Below are 22,451 nucleotides of genomic sequence, written 5' to 3'. Positions count from 1 at the left end.
ATCGCACTTAGCAGGAGAGGACGGCATGAGACAAGTTTCTAGTGGGGTGTCGAGTGTCTTGGAGACATGCAGGATACTAAGAGAAGTGGAGGGAGTTTTGCCTGGGGTCAGGGAAGTATCCTGGGCAGACAGATCCTAATGCAGACATTTAAAAGCCTGAGCTATCGGGAACATAGACATCAAGGCAATGGGGGTCTCAGAATAAGGCAAGGAAAGCAGTCTGGGCCCAGATCCACAAGACTGCACCCCACTAGACTCTAGCGGACATTGGGTTTCATCCAAGAGCAATGGGGTTGGCACTGAAGGGCTGGATGCAGGAGAGCAAGACTTGGATTTCATATAAGTTGTTCTGATATTGAGAGGATGGAATGTAAGTGGGAAGGTGCCGGCAGGGAGGGCAGGAGAAAATCAGGTGAGGGCTGGGGTGCTAAACTCTCAGTGGAATGAGAGGCAGCGGGGATGATAGAGAATGGAGGAGGATGGCATGGATCTCTGGGAGTCACGGGATTCAGGACTGCATGGCACACATGTGGTTCTGGAACAAGCAACTGGAGAGGTGCTGGTGCAGTGACCAGTGTGAGCATTGTAGGTGCAGTGACCAGTGTGAGCATTGTGCAAGGGCCTCAGAGGAAAGACACGAGAAGGTGCCCAGGATCTGGGACATGTTGGATGTGAAGTCCCCTGGGGACATCCAGGTAGTGGTGTCTGGTAGGAAAGCTAGCTTCGTGCTAATGGTTCTGGAATCCAGATGAGGAGAAGGACCTACAGCTATATCTTCCATAACGCTCTAAAGACATGGTGGTTTTGAAAAGATACAAGAAGATGAGGCAACATCAAGGAGAATTAAGGCAGAGTCTCAGGAAACTACAACACATCATGGTTGCTCAGAAGAGATGGCACCATTAGAGACAGAATAAAAAGATGGAGACATCAGAGAGAACCTGGAAATGGAGAAGAGACAAGGGCCCAAACTCCTTCAGGGAGAATAGAAAGAAAGGTCAGCAGATGCAAAGCTATGGAGATGTCAGGCGATGTGCACTGGGGCTATAGTCACACAGAAGTTTTTGGTCTGCACAGGGTCTACCCAGGATCATCAAAGCAGACAGGGAATTAGCTCAGTGGGTCAAGTACCTGCCTTACAGCATGAGGACCTGACTTCAGATTTCCATCATCTGTGCTAAAAAAAAAAAATAATAATTGGGCCAACTGCATTTGCCTGTAACCCCGTATTGGGACCAGAAATAGGGGTCACCCAGGAGCTCACTGAACAGTTGGTCTGGCCTCATCAGTGAACTGAGTGTTCAATCAAAGGCTCTGTCACAAGGCAACAGGCACACTCACTTGCACTTTGACATGCATGCATCAAATGCACAACATAACACACACAAACACACATATGAACTCATACCATTGGTGCATCTGCATAGGCATGAATGTACATACTGAAAAAGAGAAAGAGACAGACAGACACACAGAGAAACAGAAAGATACATACAGAGACAGACAGACAGACAGACATACACAGAGACAGACACACAGACACACAGAGACAGACAGACAGACACAGAGAGATACATACAGAGACAGACACAAAGAGACAGACAGACAGACAGACAGACAGAGACAGACACATATAGACAAACAGACACACACAGAGACAGAGAGACACACAGAGAGGCAGACAAACACACAGAGACATACAGAGAGAGAGAGAGAGAGACAGACAGACAGACAGACACACACACACACACACACACACACACACACACACCAGGATCATCATAGCTAAACAGTAGCAGAGAACATACATGAAGAATGAGAGGTGAGAGGATAGAGATGCCTTGTCCAGGACTTTTCCTGTGAGCATGGATTGAGAAATGGAACAGGACAGTGGGGGCTGAAGGACACCTTTGCAGCTTCTGAGAATGGGATCTTTGAGCATATCGACCTGGGATGGTCTTAGAGCATGGGAACAGTGGAAAGGATATAGAAGGACATTAAAGTAGATTCTGGAAGTGACAGGAGAGGGTGCCCAAGTGGAGAATGTGGCCTGTTATCTCAAGGGAGAAGGACACACCTCCTAAGAGGAGGAACTGTCTTTCCAAAGACTGCTGGGAAGGAGGCGTGGCCATGTTCAAGGCTAGCAAGGGTGTGATTGCTCTGGTTTCTGTGTTTCTCAGTCAATCAAGATCAGCCATGGTAGCTATAGAGCTGAGGTGGCTCTGTTGATAAAGTGCCCACTGTGCAAATATGATGACCTGAATTCAGATGCCCAGACATCTATCTGGTCACAGCCCTCTGAGCCTATGACCTCAGTACGGGGGGTGGAAATACCACATCCCCAGATCTTAGATCCAGGTTCCTGGGGAGACCCTGACTTAGAAACAAAAAGGCGAATGAGGAAGGCACTAACATTGGCCTCTGGCTTCTGCAAGTGTACACACACACACCCGCACACACACACACGCTCACACACACACACACACACGTGCACACACACACACACACACGCACCTCTTGCCCGTTGTGCTTCCTGCAGGACGGTCTCTGTAAATGTCCTCACCCAGCACTGGCTCTCAGGCTTCCTTTCGATGCCAAAACAGGTCCAGGGAAGTCCACTTTCCTTCCAAATAGGGATGCTTAATTTTGCTCCCAGAACACGCCAACTTCTGTGCAAAACTATGCTCTGCCAGTTTTGACATCTGTAGTTTGAAAAAAAAAAAAACAACTCACAGTGGGTTATTAGCACAGCACGGTAGTGGAAATAAATAGTCTGGTCTGTGGAAGAGAAATGGACGTGTACATGAGAATATATGGAAACACCATGATAAAAACGCCATTCCTACTTCCTAGGAAAACCAGGTCATCCTATCAGTATTGCTGATATAAAGAACCAAAGATGGGGCGGGGGGGTGAGGTGAGGCATACCAATACACTCCTCAGCCGAAACAGACTGCAAATGTACTAAAAGTCGACACGAAAAATAGCCAGGCTACAAAGAAAGAAGAGAATATGGATAGGTGTTTTATTAAAACCTTACCGTGAAAGAGGTTTCATGTGCAAAATGTGTGTGAAAGGAAACATGGGGGAAACACTCACGTCAGCTGGTGTGTCTATCTCTACAACGTATGGCACACAGTAGAATTTATAGACAAGCCCAAAGCTATGAAATCACCTTCCATAGGGATGGCCCCAATTACATATCCAAGCAGAAATGTAGTGGAGGAGGCTTCGGGGATGAGCCCGGGGCTCTAGAGAGAGATCGGAAGCTGGACATGTAATTCAGGAGCGATCTGCATGGAAGTGGTTTTGTAGGGCCATGGGGTCCAATAAAATTACCTAGGGGAAGATGAATCAATGGAGCGAAGAATGCTTGCTCTCACCAACAGCTCAAGCCAGGGGAGGAAGGGAGCAAGAAACAAAAACTGAGAAACAGCAGCCCTGTGAGGAGAGAGAAACTAAGGCATCATCCTAGCCTGGCTCATGAACGCTGCCAGTGCTGTGGGAGGCAGGGCAGGGGGAAGAGCCAGGCACCAGGGGCGTGTACCTAAGTCAGAGGGGCACAGCTTCTCCTGATCCTATAGACATGGAGACCCAGTGGTGGGAGGAGGAGGACGAGGGGAAGAGGGAGGGGGAGGGGGAGCTGTTCCATGAATGATTTTGAATTCTGAGGAGATAGAGGGATGCCCATGAGCATAGATAGGAGTCTCGGGCTGTGGGAGAGCGGAGGAGTGAACTCAGAACTGATTGGATGAAGGCCTGGATTTCTGTCTGATTTACACATGGCATTTTTCTTTAGTTTTTGTCATTTTTAAAATTATTTCTTATTAATAAGATAAAAACCATACTGGGTCTCACTATGTGCTGAATGGGGTAAATGGCTCAAGAGGACCCATTGCCTCTGCAGAGTTTCTGGGCAGGGATTGTCACAGGCTCAAGGATGGCCTCGGTAAGGTTGGGTGTGTGTGTGTGTTGTCCAACCACGGTCAGCTGGCCAGGTTAATAAACCTGAGTGAATACATAGGGTACTTTGCCAGAGGAAGGAGAAGATGGATGAAAGACTTGAGTGCGTCTGCAAAGGAGCCAGGATGGAATGGGTGTGAAATCTAAGTGGGCTAAGTTGAGAAGTAGGGATGTCTCGTATGAGCAGTGGGTAGTAAAAAATGAGGGAGATGAGGTCAGGCTCAGCCAGAGCCTTGCAAGTGTGGGGGCCTGAGTTCAATCCTCAGATACCACACAGTGAGCAGCCAGCGGAGGCAGTGCACACTTAGAATTCCTGGTTAGCAAGGCAGAGATCCTAGGACTTGCTGGCAGGCCAGCCTAACCTACTTAGTGAGTTCCAGGCTAGACTGTCATCTCCAAAGCACGCTGATGCATGTCTTTAGTTCCAGAACTCAGGAAGCAGAGGCAGGGGCAGGGGTAGAGGGATCTCTGTGACTATGAGAGCAGCTTGCTCTACAGAGTGAGTTCTTGGCCAGCCAGGGCTGCATCAAGAAACCTTGTCTGAAAGAGACAGATACAGAGAGACAGAGAGACAGAGAAACAGAGACAGAGAGACAGACAGCAAGACAGAGACAGAGACAGAGAGAGAGAAGAGAAAAGACATGCCAACAGTCTGAAGGACTGGGTGGGTGGGTGGATTGCAGTGACAGGAGCAAGGGGGGCTGAAGTGAACCTTGAAGGTCATGGGTATTGGTATGCCAGGGTCTAGGTCATGACCACAGGATGGGGGTCCAAGGTGACATGTGAATGACAGCTGCCATTGACTCCCCTGTAATGCAGAGCTGGAAGAATCTAAGCTGAAGTGCCCACCCTGCTTGATCAGCTTAGCCCAGAAGTACCTGATCTGGGAGTGCTGCCCCAAGTGGAGGAAGTTCAAGATGGTGCTCTTCGAGCTGGTGACTGACCCCTTCGCAGAGCTCACCATCACCCTGTGCATCGTGGTGAATACCGTCTTCATGGCCATGGAACACTACCCCATGACAGATGCCTTCGATGCCATGCTCCAAGCCGGCAACATTGTGAGTGAGCCGGCCATACTGCCTCAGCCATCTCGTGGGACATTGGTTGGGTGGCTCCATGCTCTCACGGGTGGTGCGCTGGCGTGCCTCTGAGAGCGGAGAGGCCGAGCAGTGATCAGGAAATATGGAGCTTGAACTCAGGAGGTCAAAGCTGGGAGAGCCAAGCTAAACTGGAGGGAGATACTTCAATGTCACTTCCCCATCAAAGACAATATGTGGAGTGTGTGCGTGTGAGCTTGTGTGCATGTGTATGTGCATGTGTGTGTATGTTTGTGTTTATGTGTGTGTACATGTTTGTGCTTATGTGCATGTATGTGTGTATGTGCGCATGTATGTGTGCATATATGTGCATATATGTATACATGTGCATGTGTGTTTGTGTGCATGTGTATGTGCATGCATGTGTGTGTATGTTTGTGTTTATGTGTATGTGTGCACATTTGTGCTTATGTGTGTGTATGTGTGTATGTATCTGTTCATGTTTGTGCTTATGTGTGTGCATATATGTGTATGTGATCTTAGTCACATGCTATTTTTTTGTGACTTACTGCCAACTGAGAACTACCCAAGCACTTACTCCCATTATACCCATTACACAGATGAGGAAATGGAGGCATGAAAAGGGTGTATTGCCTATTCAAGCTTATGTAAGCTAGGATGTGGCTGAGCTGGCGTTTTTACTTTAGACTTACTACACATTTTAGCTGCTGAACCAGAGTAACTTTTGTTGACATAATTATATGGTGAAGTGTATCCTAGCAGTTACCGCTTACTCTGCACCCACCACCACTGGAATGGAAGAGCAGATGCAGGGGGGATGCCTCAGCAGGTAAAGAACTTACTATACCCAAGGACTGGAGGGAGTTTAGATCCCAGCAACCATGCAAGTTCAAGCAGGTTGGTCCACCTAATATTCCAGCACTAAGAAGGCTGACATGGGAGACCCCAGAGCGAGCTGGCTATGGAGGGCAGCTGAATAAGTGAACTCTGGGTTCAAATGGAGACCCTGCTGCAACGTGTAAGGTAAAGAGTGATTGAGGAAGGCATTCCGTCCATATCAGCCTCTGGGCTCTACATAGACTGATGCACGTCCATGCACACACACGCGCGTGCGTGCGCACACACACAGAGAGAGAGAGAGAGAGAGAGAGACAGAGACAGAGACAGAGACACAGAGACACAAAGACAGAGACACAGAGAGAGAAGAAATGGAAACATGAGTTCTTTTGTGTCTTCTCTGAATGTCAGTGGCTCAGAAATTCCCATCTACAGTCCTCAAGAACAGACAAGAGGATCTGCTGTTTTTTTCCTCCTCCATTTTCTCTTCCTTCTCCTCCCCTTCCCCCACCTCTTCCTCCTCCTCTACCTTCTCCTCCTCCTCCTCCTTCTTTAATGTTGTTTTTAGACAGGATTTTGTTGTATAACCCAGCCTGGTTTCAACCCTGAGATCCTCCTGCCTCAGTTTCCTGCAGGCTGGGGTTACAAGCATGTGCCACCACACCCAGCATGCTTTGCTATCTTGCAAACAAACTATTTTTCTTGCTGCCCTTGTCTTCATGTCCCCGGGTAGAGACCTCACGGCAGTGAACACTTGTTCCCACCCTCAGGTCTTTACCGTGTTTTTTACAATGGAGATGGCCTTCAAGATCATTGCCTTCGACCCCTACTACTACTTCCAGAAGAAGTGGAACATCTTTGACTGTGTCATCGTCACCGTGAGCCTGCTGGAGCTGAGCGCATCCAAGAAGGGCAGCCTGTCTGTGCTCCGCACCTTCCGCTTGGTAATGTCTTCTCTTGGCCACTTGGGAAGCTCCCATTCAGGCTCAGGAAAGCTGACCCCTGGGGGACAGGCACTGTGTGTCTGGGGACTCTACCAGTGGTTCCCAACACCCTTCCTATTCTCATGGGAGCAAGGCAAGCCATGGTTCTGAAGAACCTAGAGACTCAGTTTGGCAATTCCAGTTTTTCACTGATGTAATGTGGGGTGGTTGATCTCTTTGTCCCTCCATCTCCTTGTTTGTATCAAAAAGGGACTTTGGAACAGCATTCCATTCTCTTACCAAACAGCAGCCCCAGCAACAACGTTGGGACATTTCAGCCAACATTTTCTGAATATGTGGCTAAGCCATAGTACTACCTAGGCTCTTGAAATAATAAGATTCATTTTATGCTCCCAACCCTGAGAGACTATTGCTTTTAAAGTCCTCAGGATGAGCCAAACTGAGACACACCATCATTAAATGATGAACTCAGTGTTTGTCGAACGCCAGGACAGCGAGCTAGTGTCTGACCTGGAACTCAAATCCACGTTGCCTGACTGCTGAGTCTCAGCTCCGTCCCCCCTCAAAAAGGCCTTCCCTTATTTCTTGGTTGCCCAATTCAGAGCCCAATACTGCACCCACAAAAGCCTGCCTCCTCTTAGCCTCCACAGGCGCCTCTCCAAACTCAGCTCCAGGGCGCCCTCTACTGGAGGCATTCCTCCACTCAATCACTGGTCTCCATGTCTGCCCTCCACACCACACAAATGCTTCCATCAGCCACCTGTAAGTGAGGTCACTATTGAGAGTCTGAGGTCACTGATGTCCTCAAGTCCTCAAGCCATATGGAGTATTCTTGGCATTTGAGTGACTCCTAGAAGCCAGCAAAAGACAAACTTGAATAGCTAGGGTGGCCATTCCCAGGATACGCCATAACATAAAAAAAAAAATGACTGAAACTGGCGTGTTTGTTAGCAACTAGAGCCAGTGGACACTGTGTCCTTTGGAGGCTCAACCAGGTCTCCCCTGTTCTTGTGAGAGGGAGGCAGGGGAGGGTCTCCTACACACCTAACTTCTGATTGTGACATGCAAGTCCGTTCACAATCCCCTAACCGCATCCTCCAATCTCGCGTGCAGGCTCCCTTCCATGTTCCCTACAGCCTGGTGAGATTCCATGCTCTGTCAGCCAGTATTACATTATCAACAAAAACCCAGCCCCTTCCCTTCACCCCGCAGCCGGAGCTGGCCCTGAGCTGTGTGCATTCCTGGGTGAAGAGACACAGCCGAGACGATCACTTGGGTTGTTTTAGTCTTCAAAACTGGTTTTTTTTTTTTTTTTTTTTTTTTGGTTTTTCGAGACAGGGTTTCTTCTCTGTGTAGCCCTGGCTGTCCTGGCACTCACTTTGTAGACCAGGCTGGCCTCGAACTCAGAAATCCGCCTGCCTCTGCCTCCCAGGTGCTGGGATTAAAGGCGTGTGCCACCACGCCCGGCTTCAAAACTGTTTTAAGTCAAGCACATCATACCATCATACCTCCCTATAAGCACCCCCCCCCAAACCAACAGTTTCTACTCTCATGACCACCTTCAACTGGCAAGGGCCATTTGTCACAAATAGTTCCTCAGTGGAGTCCCCTTGAAGTCCTTGTGGCGATTGTGAGGCTCCAGCAAGCCCCGCCCCTCTTCTCTCTGCACTTTCCTCAGCCACAGGCCTGGCCACCCATCCTCTGCCTCAGACACCTGTTCCCAGGTCTTCACCTGGTTTGGCTGGTCTTGGGCCTTCTGGGCTGACTCATCCCCTCTTCACAGAGGGCCTCCCACACTCCGGTATCTGAACCTGGCTTCGCTCGTCAAACCAAGCGGCTCTTTTAAGATTATAATGCCATATCCCGAGAATTCATAGGGCTAAACCCAGGGATTTCCTTTCTGCCATCCTACCCCAGACACTAAGCACAAGCCGTCTATAAGGAGAGACTCAGTAAAAATGTTGGGATTGGTTGAGGAAAGGAAGGAAAGAAAGGAGAAGAGAAGAAATCCCATGTAATTCCTTTTGCCCTTCCCCGAATGCCACCACCCATCTTGACGTGATTTAAGGTAGGCTCTGCCACTCTATCATTGTGCCAGTACCATACCATCTTAGTTACTGCAGCTTAGAACATGTCTGTGCCTGTAAACACAGTCGCCTGCTGTGGGGGTTCACTTTCTTTGTCAACTTGACTGGATTTAGAATCACCAAGGAGATACACTTCTGAGTGTGTTTGTGAGGGTGCTTCAAGGAGGTTTAAGTGGGAAGGGAGCACTCGCCCTGCCTGTGAGGGGCAGGTGGAGGGTGGGGCAGACAGAATAAAAAGAGGGAAGCTGAACTGCAGCAGCCCTCTACACCCCCTTCCCTGCTACCCTTCCCCCTCCCCCCGCCCGCTGAGGACTCTGACATCACTGCCTCCGTGCCTTTCCAGCATAATGGACCATGTTCCCTAAACTCTCTTAAGATTCTTCCTGCTAGGTATTTGATTACAGCCGCGAGAGGAGTAGCCGATACACCCACCTGGTTTTACTCTAAGAATATCCTGGCCCCTGCACTTCCGTTACGGCTGGAGAAACCAGCTATGTCCACAGCAACACAGACACAAACTCTTGAGTCTTCTCTTTATCCAGACTGCAATAATCTAGCCGTCGATTTAGGAAGGGATATAAACTCTGCATTACATAATCCTCTGACCTACAGAGGCAGTAGTACCCTCTATGCCTAGCTCGGTCCCTCGAGTTTTATAATTTTCCATCCTTTTCTCCACACAGATCTTACATATTTTGAAATAGTCTTTGCTAATTTTAACTAGCATTTTGATAGTCAATATCTTTGAGCCCAGACGTCCCCTTTCTTAATTCTGATGATTCATCCATAGAGTCTTTTAGATTTTTCAACATGATCATATCATGTGCAAACAATACATTTTGTTTTTCCTTTCTAACCCCCATGCCATTTGATTCTAACTATGTGACCACACTGGCTGGGACATCTAGTACCCTGCTAAAAAGAAGTCTTAATAACAGCCAGCCTCATTTTCTTGGCTGCTAAGAGATACTTTCAACATTTCAACAAGTCTGACATTTTTGCAGGTTTTTCTTAAATGAAAAACTTATCCTGAATAGGTCTTTAATTTTACCAGACTATTGTTCTGCATGTAAGATAATCACATTAATAATTAACAAAGATGCATTGCATATTTCAAAGCAGCACAAGGGAGAATTCTAAGTGTCACCAGAAAGAAGTGACGAACGTTGAAGACAACATGCATGCTAATTACCCTAATTTGATCTTACACATTTGGACACAAACAGAAACATCGCCTCCTGTCCCTATATGCATAATTTTTTCATGTCAGTCAAAAAGCAAAAACATCAGATTGATTCTACCCCTAAAAGAAAAAGGAAATCACATTAAGAGAGCCATGTAGGGGCTAGGGAGAGGGCTCAATGGTTAAAAACATATGTGGCTGGTGTAGAGGACCCAAGTTCCGTGCTCAGCATCCCCATTAGGTGGCTCACAACCTCCCGTAATTCCTGCTCCAGAGGATCCTACACCCCCTTCTGGCCTTTGCTGGCAACTGCATCCGCATGCCCATACCCGCACAGACACACACGCACACACATTCACACACTCACAGTATTAAAAAACAAAATCGAGTTTCTGTTGCTGAATCTTTACATTCGTAGAGTAGACCCAACTTGTTTGTGGTGCATTTTCAATAAAATAAATGTTTAATAAAGGGCTATACAGAGAAACCCTGTCTCGAAAAAACCAAAATAAATAAATAAATAAATTTAAACAAACAGAAAAGGTCAATTTGCTAATAATTTGTAAGTGTGAGTTTTTTGCATCCATTTTGATGAGTTGGCCTGTAGGTTTTTAAAGTTTACATAATCTTTCCCAGGTTTTAGTATTGAGTATACATGCAAAAGCTGGGAAATACCCCACACACACACCTTTTTTTTTTATTGCAGAATCTCCGTGTGGTTTTGGAATCATTTGCTCCTTGGGCGTGTGGTGGAGCTTGTAGGGAGGCCATCTGTGGGGCCAGGACTTTCCTTAGTGATGATTTTTCCGACGTTCTGAAGTGAGTCGGACTTTATTTCTCAAGCTGGCTTTTTGTAAATTGTTTTGTCGCGGATTCGGACTTTCCTTATCTAGGTGTTCGGCGTTACTGACGTGAAGTTGTGGATGCCTTCTTCTCTTTTGTTAGGATCTATGTCATCAGTGTCTGTGCTGTCCCGTTCCTGGGGATGGTGGCAATCGTTAGTTTTCATCCGTTTTGTTGAGAGCCATCGATTTAACTCACTTCTTCAAAGAAGCAGCTTGCAGCTCGCTGGTTCTCACCACATCATTGATGTTTTCCGATTTCAATTAATCGTGCGTCTTATCTTAATTACATTTCCCATCCTGCTTTTTTTGTTCTCCCCTAGCTTTTTAACATATAATTTTTGGTCTATTTTTTCTTCTATAATTCATGTAAGACTTCTACTTCCTTCTAAGGATGGCTTTAATCTGTCAGATTTTCCTTGTTTGGTTCTAAACGTTTCCTAATTTCAACTTTGATTCATCCTTGGACTCCAAGGTTAATCAGAGGCTCGGTTCTTCATCCCATAGCATGTGGGATCTCTCGTTTGTGCTGCTGGTGGGATCTCTCGTTTGTGCTGCTGGGTTCTAGTTCCGTTGTATTCAAGTCAAACAATGTATGTTATAGATTTTAAGGCTTTTACGTTTTATCTATCTCTTCTCCTTGGCTCGGTATATCAGAAATATTCCCACACACTTACCTACGATGTGTCTGCTGCATTTGTGGGCTGCAGCACTGCAGCGCTGCCTCTGTGCTGCGGGCAGAGGGACTTTGTGACACGCTGCATTTTATATCCCGGCTTCTTGTTGTCTACTGCTTGTTATAGTAATTACTGGGAAAGTGGTGCTTAAAAATATCTCCGCTATGATTATGGTGTATCTGTGCTTGAGTGGTTCTGTCTTGAGTCTGGATTATCAAGTGCACACATATTTTAAGTTTTATACCTTCCTGGTAATGACAAACTTTTATTATTAAGAATAATAATAAAGCCGGCCAGTGGTGGCGCACGCCTTTAATCCCAGCACTTGGGAGGCAGAGGCAGGCGGATTTCTGAGTTCGAGGCCAGCCTGGTCTACAAAGTGAGTTCCAGGACAGCCAGGGCTATACAGAGAAACCCTGTCTCGAAAAACAAAAACAAAAACAAAAACAAAAAAAGAATAATAATTAAAAAAAAGGTCTATTTTCCTTGGCAATAATCTTCTGGTTTAGAGTTTTCCCAGTATGTTGTATCTATGCTTCTACTCATAGCCTTTATGCGTCTCTTGCAAATCACATGCAGGCTGATTCGGGTCCTTACTCAGCTCTGGCTACCCAGTCTTTAAGTTCCAGCCAAGGCACTTAGCCCGCTCACTTCATTGTAAATACAGGTAGATTTGGATATGTATCATTAACTTGATCTACAGCTCACCTTTCTTTCTGCTTTTCTCCCTCCTCCCTTCCCTTTCCCCTACCCGTCTTTGAATTATGCCCCCCCCCCCCATTTACCGATTTAGAAGCTAAATATCCTGCTTTTGCTGTTTGGGTAGTTAATTTAGAAATTAGAGCATCAATAGTTAGCTTAGTCAAAATCAAAACTTGGCAAGGCTGTTTACTTTTCTCCCAGGACAACATTTTATAACAATGATCTGTTTCCAACTTAACAACCACATCAAGCATTTTAATTTTATATCTTTTTTTTAATTGGAGGCTATACTCAGTGATAGAGTTCTTTTATAGCACGCACAAGGACCTGGAATCTACCCCAAGCTCCTCAAAAGATATATACCAGTAAGTAGAGAACGGGAAACCTCAGTAACTGGATCCAGGGAAGTTCTGTCTCTCGCCAATATTAACAGTCCAATGCTGGTCCCATGGCTTTGGCTGGGCTCCTGCAGAAGGGATCTTGCTGCACCTGAAGATGACCTTGCAGCCTTCAAAGTGTGCCTCCCACTTATGGAAAACTGGGCAGCAGGGCTTTCTAAGTCTGGAAGCTCATGGTCTTTTCCACTCAGGGCTTCTGGTTTACTATGGAATATCATTCCATCACACATGTAACTGGCTGTCGGTCTGCATCATGTGGCACACACGCCAAGCTCATGCTCTGTCCTGATTCTCAATTCTTCCCTTTCCTGCCCCAGGCCTTTCTTCTTCAAGAGTAATAATGCTGAGTCATCACTAGTGTGGTCTTGTCTTAAGGGCTTCTTTTCCTTAGAAAATAGAATCCACTTTCACTTCCCAGAGATGTGATCTCATTGCCTCATGTTGGTTATTAGAAGTGTGCTTTCCCAAATCTTCAAGGAGCTAAACTTCTGGATTCTGTTCCCTTTCATTTCTTATAAATTAGTGAGGTATTTGCACATAGTATGTGCCTGTCTTAGAATGTCGGGACAAACATAGGTAACCACAAATTGATACTCAAATACAAGATATTTCCTTTTGGTTTGGTTTTTGAGACAGCGCCTGTGTAGAGCAGGTCTCCAGCTTGTTCTACAGTTGAAAATGACTCAGAACATCTGCTCCTCTATCCTCCACCACCCAAGGGCTAGGATTATGGGTGTGCTCCACCACTCCTGGTTTGTGAACTACTGGGGATCAAGCCTAGTGTTCTGAGCATGCTAGCCAAGTGAGAGACAGACAGAGAGAGAGAGAAAGAAACAGAGAGAGAGAGAGAGAGAGAGAGAGAGAGAGAGAGAGAGAGAGAAGAGGAGAGGAGAGAATATGAAGAGAGAGCAAGAAGAAATATGAAAATAGAGAGAAATATGGAGAATAGAGAGAGGGGAGGGCAGAAAAGAAGTTTAAGGAGAGAGAGATTGGCTTCTCATCAGTTCTAGTGAATAAATACCACTGCTGCTCTCAAGCCTGTTTCCCTCAGAGTGAAGTGTTTATATTAATTCTGATTGATTAATTAAAGAAGTGGTATATTAACGATAGATGAATATTCAACACCTACCAAAATAATTGTTTGTAAATGGTTGCATGAGTGTGGGAAGAGTTTCTTCCGTCATAATGCTAAGCTAGACAAAGACTGCAGAGGACAATTAGCTGAGGGACAAAGGTGATGGCTGTGGGAGTGCAGACACAGGGCACTCCTGGCCTGTACTGCTCACTCGGGCATCAGCAGGAGCCAGCGGGCTGCGGCCCTTCACCCCCAGAAGTGGACAAACTCCCTAATGTGTGCTGACTGACTGGCTGAGAGTCAGGAACACAAGTGGGTAGATCTTGGTTGTGGTTTATTTTGTCTTTTATAAAGACAAAAGGTAATAAAAGATGACTCCATTCATGTCCTAGATTGAGGAGTATACACCATTCGCTTCTAACCTTACAGATTAATGATGGCAATCACCAGTCTCCATAAGGAGATTCTAATGGTAATGTCTAACCCTCCTACCTCACTTAAGAAAACTGCACATTTTCTTAGTGAATTCCAGTTAAGGCAAACATAAATGCCTAACATAGATAGATAGATCATAGATAGATAGACAGACAGACAGATAGACAGACAGACAGGTTGATTATAGATAGACGATTGATAGACAGATATATAGATATAGAGGTATGTCAGGTGCCAATACCTAAGCCTGCCCGTGTCTCCTAGCAGGTGTCCCATCCACACTCACTGACTGGCTTGTCGACACTGGAGCCTGTACATTTCTTTCTGGAGAACTAGAGTATTACACAAATTTATTTTCAAATGTTAAAGCATCTTTGTGCATGGGACTCCTCCCTTGTTGTAGATCTCAACTTAAGTCTCTCTCTCCCCTCCCCCTCTCCCCCCTCCCTCTCTCCCTCCTTCTGTGTGTGTGTGTGTGTGTGTGTGTGTGTGTGTGTGTACGTTTACATAGGCACTTATGTCTGTGTGCTCATGAAGGGGCAACTGTACACATGTCTGGGCTTGTGAAGGCAGAGGTCAGAGGTCAACATTCCCATGTCTTCCTCAATACTCTCCTCACTTCTGCCCCCCCCCTTTTATTGACAATACATTTTTTTTCACACATAATAAATCCTGATTGGTTTCCCCTCTCTCGACTCCTCCCAGTTCCTTCCCACTTTCCCTCCCATCCAGATCCACTTCCTTTCTGTCTCTCATTAGAAAACAAACGGGCTTCTAAGGAATAATAATAAAACATAAGAAAATAAAATATAAGAAGATAAACCAGAAATATCTCACTGGAATTGGACACAACAAGCCATGAGCCCGCCCCCTACAATGAAAAGTTTGTCTTCATCCTATCTCAGTCACTGACTGTTAATCCCACAAGAGAAGGGGCCCCACCACCTTTCTCCACATATCCCACAGACCAGTTAGCTACCATGCCAGGCATGACTAGACTTCTATAAGGCGAGGGAGTTGGCTGATCAGTCCCAGGGTGCATTCTGGGTCTATGAAATCATACTTCGTGTTTCAGAGTTAGTGGCAACAACAGATGCTATCAACTGTCCCAGGATAAAAATGCCCCAAAAATACTGACCAATGTGTGTCCAATGCAGTTGACTGTGCCCTAAGCAAAGGAGGCTAGCCCCTCTCCGGGTCTTGAGGCTGTTCTTATTGTGAGCTCCAGGTACAGCTAAACTCACTCACATCAGAGGTCAGCTCTGTATCCAGGAAGGATCCGGTCTGTGGCTGTGAAACGGATGGCAGACAAGCCTCACTAGTGTGAGGCCCTGGATCTGCCAGTTGGTGGAGTACATTTCAATTTAGGGACCACTAGAAGGTGATCAGAGCTCTGAGTGATATGTAAAAAGAAAAGTCTCCACAAACAGCCTCTTTCGAGCCCCACCCCAAACTCATGAGATGTCTTGGTGCTTGTCCCACAAGCTTGGCTTCCAGTGAAGACTTCAGTTATGAGATGGTGAGAAAAGACCTGAGACAGCGTCTCTTTCCACAGCTTCGGGTCTTCAAGCTGGCCAAGTCCTGGCCCACCCTGAACATGCTCATCAAGATCATTGGCAATTCTGTGGGGGCCCTGGGCAACCTGACCTTCATCCTGGCCATCATCGTCTTCATCTTCGCCCTGGTGGGAAAGCAGCTCCTCTCAGAGAACTATGGGTGCCGCGGGGATGGCATCTCCGTGTGGAATGGTGAGAGGCTCCGCTGGCACATGTGCGACTTCTTCCATTCCTTCCTCGTCGTCTTCCGGATCCTCTGTGGGGAGTGGATCGAGAACATGTGGGTCTGCATGGAGGTCAGCCAGGACTACATCTGCCTCATCCTCTTTTTGACAGTGATGGTGCTAGGCAACCTGGTGGTGAGTGCTGACCCCTCACAGGTGAATCACAGGCCGGGAGGCAGCCCCGCCAGTGATGTGTTCACTATATAAGGATGAAGCTCTTAAGTTCAATCCCCCAAAACACATGTTTTTTTTTTTTTTTAAAAAAAGCCAGGCATGGCAGCACCCTCTTGTAACCCCAGTACTGAGGAGGTAGAGACAGGTGGATCCCTGAGACCTGCTGACCACCCGGCCTCTGTTTAGTGAGTTCTGAGCAAACAAGAGATCCTGTCTCAAAAACAAGCTAGATTGCTTCTGAGGAATACCAGCAGGGGTTGTCCTTAGGCACCCACAGACACACACTCACACCCACAGGCACACACTCACACCCACAGGCCCACACTCACACATACACACACCAACACCCACAAGCACACACTCACACATACAGACACACGCTCACACATACCCGCTCACACCCACAGACACACACTCACACATACAGGCATATACACACTCACACTCACACCCACAGGCACACACTTACACATACAGACACATACACCCACAGGCACACACTCACACATACAGGCACACACTCACACATACAGGCGCACACTCACACATACAGGCACACACTCACACCCATAGACACACACTCACATATACAAATACACACACCCACAGGCACACACTCACACATACACACACCAACACCCACAAGCACACGCTCACACATACAGACACACGCTCACACATACCCGCTCACACCCACAGACACACACTCACACACACAGGCATATACACACTCACACCCACAGGCACACACTTACACATACAGACACATACACCCACAGGCGCACACTCATACATACAGACACACACTCACACCCACAGACACACACTCACATATACAAATACACCCACAGGCACACACTCACACATACAGGCAAATGCTCACATACAGGCACACACTCACACATACAGGCAAATGCTCATATACAGACACACGCTCACACATACAGTCTTGAATGGTTGGAGTGCCTTCAAACTTACCAAAGCCATGTGGGCCACACCCTGGGAAGTGTTCATGCTTCCATGCAGCCTGGCTTTCCAGGAGTGAGCTTGAAGACAGAGTAGGAAAATTTCCGTCCAGCATTCTTTAGCTGAGGGACTCAAGACTGGAGAGTGACTTTCCAAAACCCTAATTTACTTAAAGCCAAGAAAGCGGTATTTGCTCACATGTGTGGGCAGGACAAGTGCTAAGTCTAGGGACTCAGTGAATGGCGGATGGGCTATTCATTGTCAAAGGAAAGTTTCTTGCCTGGTCTAGGGTGCTCAAATTGTTTTCTTCAAGAGAGTAAAAAGCACTCTCAGCTTGGATCTGGATGGGGCGTCAAGCTGGATGGGACCCCCAGGTGCTCCTAGGCCCTGGGGGGATGGACCTCTGGCGAAGGAATTAGTCCCACCCTGGCTCTCTACCCCCTCTCCCTGTGAGTGTCTGTGCCTCCCTATGCTGATCTTCTAAGAGCCCCATTCTTATGCCAAAGCGACTGAGGACTCCAGAAGTCAGTCAGTTTGTGTCTGTAGTAAAGAGGGAGGGACACAGGGCCTCCAATGGAGAAGCTAGAGAAAGCACCCAAGGAGCTGAAGGGGTCTGCAACCCTGTAGGTGGAACAATAATATGAACTAATCAGTACCCCCAGTGCTCATGTCTCTAGCTGCATATGTAGCAGAAGATGGCCTAGTCGGCCATCATTGGCAGGAGAGGCTCCTTGGTCTTGCAAACTTTATATGCCCCAGTACAGGGTAACGCCAGGGCCAAGAAGTGGGAGTGGCAGGGGGGTATAGGGGACTTTCAGGATAGTATTTGAAATGTAAATGAAGTAAATACCTAATAAAAAATGGAAGAAAAAAAGAGGGAGGGAGCTCAGCTGAGAGGATCAAAACACAGTAGGGCACCTGTCTGTCTCCCACCCTGGCTCCTGGGGTACAAATGCCTTCTGCTGATCCTTAATGGTAGACCCTCAAGCCCACCATTCCTCTAAATGTCCCTCTGCTGCCAGGATGATCCCCCACTGCACGGGGAGAGCTATGTGCTTAGAAGCCTTAGGGTCAAGGGCTAAGATTAGGGTCCACATGTGCAGGGCACCCAAAAGAGCCCCAAAACTCTCTCCAGCTGTGCCCAGGGAATACATTCTGCCAAGATTCCATTCTTCCAGGTGGGCAGGGACAGCCCAAGAAATCATTCAAAGAGATCAAGACTATGCCAGTGAAGATGCTGGAAAATCTCTGGGATGGCAGATATCGCTTGTCAGTATGGTGGCATTTAGAATCACCTAGGACGCACACCTTTGGGTGTGCCTGTGTGGACATTTCCAGAGTGGTTTAACTGATGAGGGAAGAGCCTTCTGCATGTGGGTGACACCTTCCCATGTGCTAGGGTAATGCACTGAATGAAGGGGAAGAAGGCCAAGCAGAGCAGCCATCTCTCTGTGTCTCCCAGCTGCCCATGCAAAGTGATGGATGTGTCTTCCCTTCCGTGCCTTTTCTCAGGTGCTCAACCTATTCATCGCTTTACTGCTGAACTCCTTCAGCGCGGACAACCTCACAGCCCCAGAAGATGATGGAGAGGTGAACAACTTGCAGGTAGCACTGGCCCGGATTCAGGTATTTGGCCATCAGGCCAGTCGGGCCATTACCAGTTACATCAGAAGCCACTGCCGGCTCCGCTGGCCCAAGGTGGAGACCCAGCTGGGGGTGAAACCCCCACTCAGCAGCTGCAAAGCTGAGAACCACATTGCTACTGATGCTGTCAATGCTACAGTGGGGAACCTGGCAAAGCCAGCTCTTGGTGGCCCCAAGGAGAACCACGGGGACTTCATCACTGACCCTAACGTGTGGGTCTCTGTGCCCATTGCTGAGGGGGAATCCGACCTCGATGAGCTCGAGGAAGATGTGGAGCAGGCTTCTCAGAGCTCCTGGCAGGAAGAGAGCCCCAAAGGGCAGGTGAGAAGTCTCTTCAGAGGACAGATGGCCACAGGAAGGTGGAGGGGCTGTTGGGCAGAGAGTGGCTCTAGGCAGAAGAGAGAACTTCTGTCTAGGAGGCTGCGTTTGTTACATTTCTCACTGATGTGACTGCATACCTTATAGAAGCAACTCAGAGAGGGAAGGACTTGCTTGGCTCATGGTTTGAAGACCTATCAGGTCTCTCACGGTGAGGACAACATAGACACACTGGGTCTCAGTCAGGTAACAGAGACAGATCAATTCTGGTGCTCATTACTCAGTACAGGACACAGGTGTGTTTCCATGGGGATTCTAAATGTGACCAAGTAGGTTAGCCATCAGAGAGGTTTTCCAACACCAGAGTGTCAGAGCTGTGAGCTCCTGGCAAACCAGGCTTAGGCAACCAGGCTGAATAGAAGCTGAAGCCACACCCAGCATTCCAGGGTAGGCACCCACCTCAGCAAAGCCTAGAGGAAAGGGTCAGCCTCCTGAGGAGGCAAGTGGGGATGGGGCGGCAAGTAAGCCGCAGACCACTCCAGGGTACTTGCCCTTACATGCTCCTTGACACAGGGGCAGCAAGTGAGCTGTGGCCCAGGCTCTTACAGGAACAGCTAAGGGCAGGCCTGCAGTACCAAGAGGCCACCAGAAAGCAGGCTCACCTAATCTCTGTCAGAACAGGAAAAATCCTGGTCATTCCCTGACATCTTTACAGGCCTTTTATTTCCTGAGAAGAGACCTCAGAAGGAAATGACAGTCATTCAGAACCAAAGAACTGAAGGCACCCTGGAGCCTTCTGATAATGAGTCTTTCTCAATACCTTGCAGGGGTTCCTAGTGCTTTAAGCTGGTACATCAGCCCTCACAAACCTTGGTGACTCAGGGCATCCATTGTGCTCAATGCCAGGTTCAGGGATCCAGGGCAGTCCCTAGGGACACTCAGGGCTGCTGGCCAGGCTGTAAAGCTATGCCCTGCACCCACAGCTCTCCTGACTGCCTTCATCTCCTACAGCTGTCATTTGTACGCTAACAGCTGCTGCTATCAACTATCATTTTCGAGATTCCTTTGTCTGAGTGGCAGCCGAGGCCAGAGTGTCACCTCCCGGGAGTAAAGAACATGAACTCGGTGATAGCTGTCCGCAGCTCAGGGCCATGTTCGGCTACTTTGAGGTCCTTGGGGTATGAGTGCTCAAATGACCTTAGTCCATGACCAGTTTGACTTCTGGCAGGTTCTGATGGCCATGGTTACCATCTGTGGAGCCAAACCTCCTGCAGTGTATTATATAAGCATTCGTATATTTAGTGATCAGAAGAACAACGTGAAATAAACCTTACCTTCCTGATTTTGCAGATAGAGCTAAAAAAGATGAGAGAGATTAGATAAATTTCCTAAGGTCATGTACCTGCAAATGGAGCCAGGAGCTGTATACAGACCTATACCCCCCCAAGCTTAATTCACACTTAGGTACCTATGCACATAAGATGCACATGTGAAGACCTTAGCTCTTCTGATTCAGAAGTGATGAAATTGACTCAATTTCCCAGACGGGCCCTCTCTCATCAGCAGGAGCTGCTGCAGCAAGTCCAAAAGTGTGAAGATCACAAGGCAGCCCGAAGCCCACCCTCCGGGATGTCCTCTGAGGACCTGGCTCCATACCTGGGGGAGAGATGGCAGAGGGAAGAGAGCCCTCGGGTCCCTGCCGAGGTAGGTATGTGAGCTTACTAGAGAGGTCCAACAGCTGGACGGATGCTGTCAGGAGGGTTGGCACTACAGGAGGATGGGGACTGGACAAGGCTGTACCCCACTGCAGGACCATCTGCCAACCTCTGGTGAATCACACCATTCTACAGTGCTGAAACTCACCCCTATGTAGTTGTGAGGATGGGAAGAGAGTGTGGGTCCCCCAGGCTGTAGGACCTGAGCCACCTTCTACTCTCTAAGCCTGTATGTCTTCATCTATAGGACTGAGCAGCAGTGCCTATATAGAACTGTGTGACAGTGCCTCTATAAAACTGTGTGCAGTACCTATATAGAAATATATGCAGTACCTATATAGAAATGTGTGCAGTACCTATATAGAACTCTGTAGCAGTGCCTATATAGGACGGTGTGGGATGCCTACATAGAACTCTGTGGCAGTGCCTATATAGAACTGTGTAGCGTGCCCATGCAGGCCTGTGTGCAGTGCCTATTTGGAAAGGTTATTTGGAAGCCTAGATGAGAAGCTGCTTGTCAAATGTTCAGTTCCTGCCTGAAATGGAGTAAGTGCCCAGAAAATGACAGCCAAGAAAGAGAGGACAAAAGACCGTGAACAAAGAGAGTCAGGTAATCTTCCAGAGACAACAGTAAGAGTCGGAGGTGTTCCCTGGGCGGGGGAGTCTTCCCGGGGATGCCCCCCTCTGTCTTTTGTCCACATCATTCTCTCTCGCCAAAAGCAGCCTGGGGTGGAGGGAGGCTGTCTACAGGTGCACAGTGAACTGACAGCCTCACAAAAACCTAGCCGGGAGAACACTCAGCTGCAGGATGCTGGGGAGGTAAAAATAAACCGTGGTGTCACTTACAAATCCTGGGGGAGAGTCTCTCTGCAAAGAGATGCCTGCTAAGAGTCAGCGCCTTGGGGCAAGGAAGGTGGTTCAGTCAGTAAAGTGCTTGGTGGGAGCACACAAGGACCTGACTTTGTATCCCTTAGTACCCAAGTAAAAAGGCCAGGCTTGGTAGTGCACCCCTAGGATGCCAGTGCTGTGGGGAGGGGGCAGACAAGGGGATCCTTGGCACTCAGTGGCCAGTCATTCTAGCCAAGTCCGTGTTCCATGTTCCAAGTCCGAACTCCACATTCAGTGGGAGACCCTGGCTTTTGTGGAGAGTGACTAAGGAAGACATTTAACTCTAGCCTCAGGCATATGTGTGTGTGTGTGTGTGTGTGTGTGTGAGAGAGAGAGAGAGAGAGAGAGAGAGAGAGAGAGAGAGAGAGAGTGTGTGTGTGTGTGTGCACGAATGCACTCTCACACAATCACTCCCACATGTGATGCACATGTGATGCGCATGCACACGAGCTCCAGATACTTTCACTGCCACTGTAAGAAACTCGAGGCTTTAACTTGACACCTCGGCCCCAAGTGCAGCTGTGTGACAGCCACTGGACTTGGCCAAGATAAGACAAACACAGTTCACCCACGCACACGACTTATCAAGCCCTTCAGTGTGAGGAATGTCAGCTCCTGGCTTTGAGCCCAGGCAAGGCTGACCGCAGCAAACTAAGATAACAGAGTGGACCGAAATGCAGTTTGGGTGGGGGTTGTGACATTCCGCATGTGGGCATCCCGTCCCTTCTAAGTTGTTCAATAGACCCCCTCACTAGCCTTCCCTAC

At 47.9% G+C, this 22,451-nt stretch overlaps 1 protein-coding gene across 4 annotated transcripts in view; it reads left to right on the top strand.

Moving 5' to 3' along the window:
* The window catches only part of Scn10a (sodium voltage-gated channel alpha subunit 10), an 83,296-nt gene that overhangs the window by 38,276 nt on the left and 22,569 nt on the right, over positions 1 to 22,451 (top strand). For 3 of the 4 annotated variants that reach the window (XM_021173167.3, XM_021173166.2, XM_085828308.1), the window contains 5 exons: positions 4,783 to 5,021; positions 6,629 to 6,802; positions 15,757 to 16,116; positions 18,634 to 19,086; positions 20,647 to 20,787. In XM_021173167.3, the coding sequence (XP_021028826.1) occupies positions 4,783 to 5,021; positions 6,629 to 6,802; positions 15,757 to 16,116; positions 18,634 to 19,086; positions 20,647 to 20,787 (1,367 nt within the window). The remainder of the gene's footprint in view (positions 1 to 4,782; positions 5,022 to 6,628; positions 6,803 to 15,756; positions 16,117 to 18,633; positions 19,087 to 20,646; positions 20,788 to 22,451) is intronic. The other variant, XM_021173168.2, reaches the window with a different exon arrangement.

Source organism: Mus caroli, unplaced genomic scaffold, assembly GCF_978045245.1.
Source record: "Mus caroli unplaced genomic scaffold, Mus_caroli_1 scaffold_11, whole genome shotgun sequence".
NCBI classification, from domain to species: Eukaryota; Metazoa; Chordata; class Mammalia; order Rodentia; family Muridae; genus Mus; species Mus caroli.
This window is presented reverse-complemented; position numbering and strand designations above follow the sequence as displayed.